The sequence below is a fragment of the Emydura macquarii genome, unplaced genomic scaffold (genome assembly GCF_026122565.2).
Source record: "Emydura macquarii macquarii isolate MOO-44397 ecotype Brisbane River unplaced genomic scaffold, CSIRO-AGI_Emac_v2 contig_1045, whole genome shotgun sequence".
Lineage (NCBI taxonomy): Eukaryota > Metazoa > Chordata > Testudines > Chelidae > Emydura > Emydura macquarii.
In genome coordinates this window covers 12,398,214-12,409,111 of record NW_027131182.1, presented here as the reverse complement: position 1 = coordinate 12,409,111, position 10,898 = coordinate 12,398,214, and the positions used below count along the sequence as shown (strand labels likewise).

At 41.9% G+C, this 10,898-nt stretch overlaps 1 protein-coding gene across 1 annotated transcript in view; it reads left to right on the top strand.

Annotated features, from left to right (window-relative positions):
• Window positions 1-1,844: 1,844 nt before the first annotated feature.
• The window catches only part of AMACR (alpha-methylacyl-CoA racemase), a 30,008-nt gene continuing 20,954 nt past the window's right edge, over window positions 1,845-10,898 (top strand). Inside the window, exons 1-3 of the mRNA XM_067545491.1 lie at window positions 1,845-2,181; window positions 5,198-5,341; window positions 8,597-8,757. Coding sequence (XP_067401592.1) covers window positions 1,863-2,181; window positions 5,198-5,341; window positions 8,597-8,757 — 624 coding nt within the window. The 5' untranslated portion in view covers window positions 1,845-1,862. The remainder of the gene's footprint in view (window positions 2,182-5,197; window positions 5,342-8,596; window positions 8,758-10,898) is intronic.

The following is a 10,898-nucleotide window of genomic DNA, read 5'->3' as shown; positions in this document are numbered from 1 at the left end:
TCTGCAGCTCTGAGCCACTGTGAGTGGCGGGGGCCCTGCAGCTTTGAGCCACTGACCCCACAACTCCAAGCTGTCACTGGTGGCAGGGACTGGAGTTGTCATTTTCTTCTCCCCTCCTTTGTTATTTTTAGTAAAAGTCAGAAAACCTTCCATTAGGGCAATATACCTGGCCAAATGGAAGAGGTTTTCCTGTTTAGGCCTCAGGCCGGAACCTTTCTCCTCACTTATAAGCCTCAATACAGTCCATATTGGACTATCTGTTACATCTCAAGCACCAGGGCCAAGACGTTCACCTGGCAGCTATTTCGGCCTTCCATCCCCTGGTCCAAGGTAGGTCAGTGTTTTTTCCCATGGAATGATGATCAAGTTCCTGAAAGATCTGGAGAGACTTTACCTGCAAGTTAGGGATCCTATCTCTCCTTGGGACCTGACCCTAGTTCTGTCAAGGCTCATGCCTCCTATTTCCCCCTTCGAACCACTAGCTTCCTCCTCCCTGATGCTCCTCTCCTGGAAGGTCGCCTTCCCGGTGGTGATTGCTTTGGCACAAAGGATCTCCAAGATGAGAGAGCTCACCTCGGAACCAATATATGGTGTTTTTTACAAGGACGAGGTGCAGCTGCTACTCCACCCAGCCTTACTACCAAAGGTGGTGTCACAGTTTCAAAATAACCAGGGCATATTCCTACCAGTGTTCTTTCTGAAACCACATGGATCCAGTGAGGAGCGTATGTTGAACACCCTGGATGTCAGATGGACTTTGGCCTTCTACATAGAGAGGACTAAACTCTTCTGGAAGTCAATGCAGTTCTTCATTGCAGTGGCAGACAGGATGAGAAGTCTGCTCATTTCCTCCCAAAGGATCTCCTTGTGGATAACTACAAACATCAAGTTCTGTTATGAACAAGTAACAGTGCCTCCACCAGCGATTGTATGAGCCCACTCTACCAGGGCGCAAGTCTCATTGGCAGCCTTCCTGGTGCAGGTGCCATTTCAGGACATCTGCAGAGCTGCTACCTGGTCTTCAATCCATTCCTTCACATCCCATTACGCTTCAAGCCAGCAGGTCCGGGACGACATCCGCTTTGGCAGAACAGTGCTGCAAGCAGCACATCAATGAACTCTGAGCCCACTTCCGGGGGTACTGCTTGTGTGCCACCTAGCACGGAATCGACATGAGCAAGCACTCGAAAAAGAAAAACCGGTTACTGACCTTCCCTAACTGTTGCTGTTCTTCAAAATGTGTTGCTCATGTCCCACCCTCCATCCCCACCGTTGCAGTTGATGGCAAGAAGGACCTGACAGGGTGCAGGGCTGGCAGTGCCACAGCTATGGCAATGAGCGCAGGGCACTAGAGGATGCCAGAGCCAGCCCTACAGAAACCACCCAGGCAATAACAATGGTTTTCAAAAACAAATAAACAAACAAACAAAAAACCAGTCGGGGAAGGTCAGGAACCAGTTTTTGGTTCTGGCAGGTGCCAGTGGGATAAATATGCACGAAACAAGGCAGGAGCAGGTATTGCAGGATGGGAGTAGAATTAAAAATAGAGTCCTGGGCAGGGGCTCTCAGGCCTCTCTCACAGGCCTGTGCTGAGCGAGGCTAGAGACACCAGAGATCAAGGGTGCTCAGGTGCAGTCCTACAATAATGGGGGGCACCACAGAAGTAGTTTCAGTAGAGCGGGGCAGGGTCAAGGGCCCTAGTGCCCCGCCCCCCGCGGAGTTTTGCCACGCCCCCTTCTTCTGTGTGTTCCTGCTCCCCCCACCCCCGAGCCCCTCCTCCTCCAGTCCTGCTCTGTGCGCTCTCGCTCTCCCCCCTCCCCGCCCATACCCCGAGGCGGAGGGGAGGAGGCGGGGCAGGCTCGATGTCTCGGCAGGAGGCCGCGCGCGCGGCCCAGGCCGCACAACGGCAGCAGGGACCGAGCCCGGCCGCCATGCCCCTGCGCGGGGTGCGAGTGGTGGAGCTGGCGGGCCTGGCGCCCGCCCCGCTCTGCGGCATGATCCTGGCCGACTTCGGGGCGCGGGTGGTGCGGGTGGACCGCTGCCCCCGCTCGGCCATGAACACCGACGTGCAGGGCCGGGGCAAGCGCTCCCTGGCGCTGGACCTGAAGCGGCCGCAGGGGGCGGCGGCGCTGAGGCGGCTCTGCCTGCGGGCGGACGTGCTGGTGGAGCCCTTCCGCCACGGTGAGGGGCCGCCGGGTCTGGGGGCGAGGCCGCTGAGGGGAGGCCGGCGCAGGGTTGGGGGGAGAGCTGGGGGTGCTAGGGTGCAAGGCTGGCTCGGGTCTGAGTTTCGCTGTGAGCTGGGGGCGCTGGGCCAGGGGAGGGATCCTGGGGACGCTCTGCAGGGGAGAAGAGGCAGGACGGGGGCTTGGGGCCAGGGGTAAAGTTGGGGAAGGCAGGGGAGTAGAGGGCAGTAGTCAGCGGTGCCCCAGATGGGAGCTGTGGGGATGACAGCACCTCCTTGGCTGGGTGAGAAACAGGGTGTGGGGATGCAAATGCCGTGGGGCAAACCCAGGTTTAGGGAACGCAGCAGCCCACAGGAGAAAGTTTACGGCTAAAGGATCCTACGGAACCAGCTTCAAACAACTCTGACGATTGTCTATGGATGACCTCAATGGATATATAATGGGGCAAATCGTGGCATGCTTGGACCTCGCTCCTGCAAAGAACATGCTTATGTTTTTCAATGGCTTAAACACTTGCACTCCGAGTGTGTAAAGTTTATCAAGCATGTAAGGCTTTGCATGTCAGGGTCTGAGTTTTTAATACGGAGGTGCAATTCCTGTGGAGACAACAGGTCCTGCATGCTCTGTTCTTTCCCAAGCCACATAAGCCCACACTTAGTCGAGCCACAATATGACAAGTTTTAGCATGAGGCTCAGCTTCAACTTGCACATCACATGCTGATGCCTGTTGTTCTCTTGGGGCTGCATTTCTATATTAAAGATTAAGGATTCATTGAAGTGCTGTGTTCTGGCCACCCCAGATTTAGGACTAAAAGGTCACTAAATCATCTTAAACATCAATCATTGTAAACAGTCACATTTTTCAGAGTTACTAATAATACCTGTGATTGTTAAAACTGGGAACTTCACAAATCTAGTGTGCTTTTTTTCTCTGTGTATTCCTCGGTTTTGGCATGTTGTGTGGGTTGTTTCTCTCTCCCCCCCCCCCCCACACACACACACACACACAGGCTGTACAGTGCAAATCAATAAAACCCATTTCATTTTAATTTGTAGTTTCACATTTTCTGTGTTGAAATGACTTTGGGTTGCCATGGGATTGTTTGGTTAGAAGCAACAAATTCCATTGGGGTTTTACAATTAATATAATGGACATTTCTATTGCCCTTTGGTTTTGTAAAAACCTTTCCTTTACAAAAGTGTAAATATGGGTGCAAGTATGAGTGGATACAACTGTCCCATTAAGGATAAAATTCCATATGCAGTGTCTCATAATTCTGTAGCTATATAATACATCTCATGGACCTGGTCCTGAAATTAGTTCTACACTGGTTCAGAGATCTTCCTGCATAGAACCATTTGCTGGATTGGGGCCCAAATGATAGATGGGAAGATTTTCAATGGCACAAAGAGCAGTTAGGCCCCCAAATCCCACTGGCTTTCAGTTAGTTACTTTGACATCAGTGAGGCTCTTGAAAATCTGCCCTATGGTGGTAAAGAGCAGGCAAATACATTTTTGTGCCTAGTCTAGTAAATTTTCATGACAGTTTTGTGAGGCTGTATTAGAATTTCTGTGGCAGTAAAGAGTATATTGTTGACTTCATATTCGGTCTGTTCATTTTGAAAGTGCTTTACAATATTGAGTTAATAGTGACAAAGCTAAAATTGGTTATTTCCATATTAAGATTCTTAGACTTTAATCCTGCAACTGCATCTATGCATATACAAAGCTTCATCAATAGGATTTCATAGGGGCTGGTGCAGTTTGTATTTATAATATATAGTCATGAAATCTTAAAATTGAATTTTTGCAGGAAGAGGATGGATTTTTTTTTCTAATTTAAGAACTTGCTGTTATTCAATTGGGTTCACCTTTCAGGGCAGGTGGAAATTTGATGATCCAGATCTGTAGAATTATATACATTATTAAATAGATACATACATATCAGCAAATCTCTCTGCTTCTCTGCCTAGCCATTATCAGTTGATATTTTCTAGTCAGTGTCATACTAGAATTGTGTCTTGAAGAAGTTGAAGAATGATAGGGTTGTTATTTTAAAGACTAGTTTGGGGAAGATGTGTTCTGTTCATAAAATGTGATGTGGAAGAAGGTGAGAAAGCGATTTTAAGAATCCTGTATTTGTCCTTTTCCCTCCCTTTCAGATTGTGTTGCTCTGCAATGTCAGCACTGTTTATCAGATGTAATTCTGACCAAAGTTTAGCTGTAGTTTGCTAAACACAGATAAGAGTCCATTTTACAAACTATATACAGCTTGAACATTTAGTCTATAAAAAAAAAATAAAAACACAATCCCCTATTTTTTGGGGGTGCGGTGCTAAAAAGGAGAGAATTCAAAATTTGAGTCTACACAGTTTTTAATTTCTGTAAATTAAAACTGACTATAACATTTCTTTAATTTTGCAAAAGTTTCTTGAGCTTCAAGCTACAGAAGAAATTCATTTGTACAGTTTCTGCAAATTATTTGCTGAGTGTACAATTGCCTTAGTCTGTTTTTACCTTCCATAAAAACAAGAGCAATGTGATAGTAGTAGAAGGCTAGGCTAATATAAGGATGAACTTATGCCAAAACTGAAGGTAAGAGGGGAACTTATATCGGGAAGGTAAGCAAGAAAAGAGTCAGAGGTTCAGCCTTACACTCCCCAATCTTTGCATTAGCTAAAAGTTGGCCTCTTTCCTTTTACTATAGTGCCTTACTCCCTGGGAGCTGTCTCTTTGGTTCAGCTATGTTCAGTGATCCACAGCAGAGGAATTTGGTCAGGATGGTTTTGAGGAATCTGAAACAGGAGAAACGAAGTGCATTTAAATTACTTTTACATTAAATGTGTTTGGTGCATTCAACTTATAAAATACATTTAGTACATTATTCATTTGTAAAATATTGACAGTTCATGTTTTAATATGCTACTGTACAAGGCTTTAACTGAATATGCATGTTAGTTATAATTCAAGCAAAAGTGTGGATTGGGATTCAACATTTTATCTTGCTATTAAGGTGTCATGGAAAAACTTGGTCTTGGTCCAGAAGTCCTCCTACAAGAGAATCAAAAACTCATCTATGCTAGACTTACTGGATTTGGCCAATCAGGAAAATATGCCAGATCTGCAGGTCATGACATCAATTATTTGGCTTTGTCAGGTAAACTGTAAAAATTCCTATTAGATTATCTTTGGTTTTGGTTAAATTAAGAATTAAAGTTGTATTATAAGATTTTTGTGGACATAGCTTAAATTACTCAAGCGTCTCGTTCTTTAGGTTTTTCTTTCTATACTCTTTTTACCTGGATACAGAATTTTTTTAATATACAAATAATTTTCTTGATAATCTTCATTTTTATCTTTTCATTTTGGGCCTGATCCCTCAACCTGTACTCACCTGTTAATCTTTTCATGGATAGTCCCATGAAACTACAAAATCAATAGGTCTAGTTGTGTGAAACTGAATTACTGAGCTAAGTGAAAGCTGCAGACCCTTTGTGAGCTCTTCTTTGCCTTAGTGCTGTACGTATCCTTATGTTGAATGCCAGCCCAGAGGAAAGTAGCTAATGAAGTGATGTTATTGACTTCAGTTCTGATGGACCTTAGAACAAATTCCACAATTCCTGTAAAGTAATTTTCTTCTTCCTAAATCTGGTTTAATCAGTACCATTGTGTGTACTTCTTGGAAGCTTTTACTTTAACTGGTACAGCCTATTGCAAGAAAACCTCAGCCAGAAATATCTGTATTTTATGCACTTTTTGGGGGGTTCTTTAAATTAGAAAATGAAAACCTTATCGGTGCACGAGTATACTCTTTTTTCAACAAATCAGATTTTATCAGTGTGTTTATAAAAGGTTCACATGAGTATATGGAGTGTTTACAGATCCTGCAGTATGTTTCCCATGTGATCCTGAGTTAGTCTTTTTCAAACGGCTTTTGCCAGGACATCCCATAGTAAATAATAAATCTAATTTTTGGCAAACTCAATTTTATTTTAGCGAACTAATCTGCCTGAAATTTCGCAGGCATGCCAGGTAGAATTTTTGTGCCAAAGGAAAATTAAACAAGGCATTTGGGAAATGTGAGTACTCAAGACATGAAATCATCTCATATTTTTGGAAATTCTCTTTATAGTTTTTGGTTTGCTGTAACACAAATGTCCTGGAAAAGTCCAAATTAGATTTAATCTATTCTCCTACTGGTGCCTATGACACCAGTTGGACTGTTGAATGGCAGGTTTTAGTTATTGAAAATTTTTCTGCATGCATCCTGAGCTCTGGAGTTCTTAACCCATATGTCAGCTTGTGTGCCCTTTAGGAAACACACATTGGTGTGTGGGCTACCGAAACAAAACATCAGTGCCAGCCAGTGCTTAGGATGCATTGAACTTGTGTGCTGCTTCAGCTTCAGGGCTCATATCCTAGGCTGCAGACTTAGGAGGAATGTGCCTTAGCTGCAGACCTGATTAACTCAACATTACCCCAGTGGCAGGATGCGGGGAATGAGTGGTTATGGGGGAACTAGGGAGCAAAATGAAGCTAAGGGGGCTGGTCAGGGGAACAAAGAGGGCAAGTATTTAGAAGCCCCTTCCCAAATAAAAACAATAGCCAGATCCTGGTCTCTGCATCAATCCTTTTTTTGTCACTCCTGTAGTGTAAAGGGACCGTAATGTTATCTTAAATCTCTAGCTGAGGATTCTCTTGGCATGTAGGGAATTCTGTAGTTGGCATAAAACTGACTTAGCTAGTTCTGTGCCACCCTTCTTGCAGCCACCACCCTAAGAGGATTTGTGTCTCAGGGAAAAGATGTGCCCAGAGCACTACTGTACTTTGACAATCCCTGAGGGCCATTGCAGTTAGACACAATTTAGAGTAGCCCTGAAACTTCTTTAAGTTTCACATTGGGCCAAATCATGATTGGGGAAATGCAAAGGTGCAATAAAGCCATTTCTCAATTTCTTTCAGATCTTGTGCTGAGCATAGGCCACTAAATCCATTTTATGTACCCTACCCTTTGAACCACCATTTTTCTCTTTTCCTGTGTTGGAGGGAGCATGGTTCTTCTCAGAGTTGCTTGCATGCTCCATAGTGTAATTTGTAGACATTTAAAAAAATCAAAGGGAATTCTCTGGCAACAAAAACTTTCTTAAACTGGAGTTAAGTTTGCAACTTTGCAGCACCTTACATTAAAAGAGAAAATAGAAATTATGGAAATGCACAATTAAAATCACCCAGCCACCAAAACCCTTAATTCTATGCATGTATTATTTCCCACAGAGCAAATGAAAAGGAAAAACCAGTGCACATCTTCTCATCAATGACTTCAAAAAATGGGAAGGGATCTACTGAACTATATTACTTTTGCTAAGAGACTCTTTATACTCTACTGCTACATTTAAGGGCCCAATTTTCAAACTTGGGTATCCCAAGTTAGGTATTGACATCTGTGTTTTATATCAAAATCCCAGTTCATGCATCTGGATTGATATTTGTGTGCTTAAAATGCCTTACAGGTGCCTAAATCTGAGAGATTTATAATAGTTCTTCAAAATTCTCAACTAGTGCTTTTAAATTTTCAACTGTAACATTGAGCAAACAAAGAAGCATCGACCTAGTGGCTAAAGAATTTGACTGGGGTTGAGGAGCTCTGGTTTTATTCTGACTGCTGCCTTAGACTTGCTGTGTGACCTTTGGCAAGTTAACCAACCTTTCTGTTCCAGTTCTACCTGTAAAATGGGAATAGTATACTTCCCTATCTCACTTTCCTTTTTCCCCTCCTCATTTTTAAGGCTTTTGAGGAGAGTGTGTGCTAATGTGGGTATATTTATGCATAGGCCTTTGTTCGAACTTTGAATTTATGGGGTAGGTACTCAGAGCACTGGATGAGTGCCTATTGCTATGTTTTAAAAGTGAAAACAAATATCACAGGTGTTGTGAGGCTTAATTCACATGAGTAAAGTCTGTTGAGATCTTTATTTGGAAGGTGTGGTACAGATACAAAGTATTACGATAATTTGTCTAAGCCAGTGGCACGATCTGGCTGGGGTGTCGCGACCCTTCCTCTGGCCCAGGCTCTGAGGAAGGCCACAGCGCCTTCCTACAGTGTCATTAATGTAACTTTTTACATTTAACTTTTTCTCAATTCATTAATAGAGAAACCACTGATCTTTTGACTATCAGGCCTTTATTAATTGTTTAAATAATAAAGTGTTAATGATCATGAATTCAGATATTGTAACATTTATGAATGAAGGAGCACTTGTTTACTCAAAATGTAAACTGGAATGTAAGAAGTTTATTTTATCTTTGGTTAAGGTATATAAGTTGAAGACACTTTAGTTTTCATTTTTCTAACATTAATGTTCAGACACTTTATGATTAAACTTGTGTGGGGTTTTTTTGTGCTGGTGTTCAGGTGTGCTGTCGAAACTTGGTAGAAGAGATGAAAATCCTTATGCACCATTGAATCTTCTGTGTGATTTTGCTGGTGGAGGTGTCATGTGTGCAATGGGTATTATTGTGGCCCTTTATGAACGTACAAAATCTGGCAAAGGGCAACTCATTGATGCAAGTATGGTAAGCTTTTGTTTTTTTAATTTATTTGTTTATTTTTAATTTTTTGTTTTTAAACTCTAACTCTACAAAAGGAAAGAAGGATGAAGTCGGTGGTAAGGCACAGCACTGGGTCTTAGGGAAATGAAAAGTTAAGTCACCTAACAGGACACCTTCTTACTCCTTCACCCACAGGCAAACCTCTTATCACACCTTGCTGCTGCCCTAACTCCTTTATACCACAGAAAATGGCCCACAGTGTTATTTCTGCCCCCTCTGGATGCCAGTGTTTGTTACACCCTATAACAAACTACCTCCTCTCAACACGATTATTTGAAGGTGTGTGATGTGGTAGTTGGATGTGTTGGCAGGAGGTATGTGATGAGAAGATTGTATGCGTCACACACACACAAAATGATGCATAAGGGCAAAACATGACCCTTAATCTTGAAAATTACTTTTTTAAAAAGTCTGGCTGCTGTACCAGATCTATCAAAGTTTCATCTGGCTGCCAATTTTTGTTTAGATGGACAATGTCTTTTGAAAAGATATCAGTTAACCAAAAAAAAAAAAAAAGAAAAAGAAAGAAATCAGACTGCATGGATGAATTTCAACAAAAGATCTGTTTCAAACACTTTGTATTAAAAATTTATGAAAATAAATCAAACAAAAGCTACATAGAAAATTCAAAGGACTTAAAAATGAACATTGAAATTTTTCATTGAAAGGTCACCTGTATGTAGAGAAAAACAAAAATGTAAGTCCCGCTTTAAACCGATTACAGAAGGTAACTTAACAGTGCATCCACAGTCAGTGCCTCTATACTAGCGTTCTCAAAATTATTTTAGCTTTTTTTAAAGGAACACTGTATGTCTCGTATTTGAGAATATTACCTTATCATCACTGTCTGTGCTTTTGTTCCTTAAAAAGAATTTCTTGATGTTACAAGGAGAGCTTGTAAAATTCACTGATGTCCTAAAGAAGTCCACAGCTAGTTGGGAATAAAACATTAAAAACACAAGAAAAGCCATGAACCCTTTCTCTCTCACTCCAAGTTTTATCTTATTGGAGTATTAACCGTGGAGCCCAATTACAGCACTTCACTTCCTAATGATGTTCTGGTGATTCCCATCAAATGTGCTTGTCCAGTGTCACTGGATGTACTTTTACCTGGTATTTCATTATGTTCCATTCCCTTGAACAGGCGTTACATAGGAAGGTGCTGATGGAACACACACATGCATGATCATCAGCAAAGACAGTTAAATAATAAGCTGAGACAGATGAGTCTGGTTCCACGTCCAATTCTGACTCATGGAATTTTTCTTTTTTAAACCTAACTAATACCACCACATATCAATATTTGAACTGTCACTTCATTTTAATCTTCTATTTTGGATTAATGGGCACATTACTTATGTTATTATCAGACATCTGCATCACATTAAGAACTCTTTCAAGTGGGTGGGATTTTCTTAGGGGGGGAAGAGGAAATAGTTTTATAACCTCCTCCCATGTCCCCACAATGACTTTTTGTAGTGTTTCACAATCTTCCATAGATTAGTTTGCCCTTTGTCACAACTATGCCAAAATAGCATTTTGTTGATGTGCCTCATGTCCTCAAATCCCTTACAAATAATTTTTGTATTTATAAGTGAGACTTGTGATTTCAGATTCAGAGAGAGAAATATTTTCAGGAACTGGAAAAATGACCTTTAAACTTGCCGAATATACAGCTAAAGAAGACAAGTTGGGCTTGAATCTGACCTTAATAATATTAGTATATTGGGAGTAACTTCATTGAAGTCAGTGGAGCTGCACTATGGTAAAAAGAGTGAGGAGAAAATCAGATCTTATGTCTTTTACTTGAGCGTTATAATTTTATGTAACTGTGAACAGTGCAGGACAAAGTGATCATTAGTAAAAGTAACACTAGTTTGGTGTTCCTGCAGTCATTTTGCAAATGGTTGGATGAAGGTACAGAATCCTTTTGGACAGGATGGTACTCTAATTTAACATATGACAAGAAGAACAAATGTTTTCCTCTCTCTGTGAGGGAAACTTCTAGACAAGATGTTGTATGAAGAGAGTGACAAACAAAGCACATAAAAGAGGAAATAGCATCTGAAATAACCCTGAATTTTTCAATCCTCATGGCACAGTAT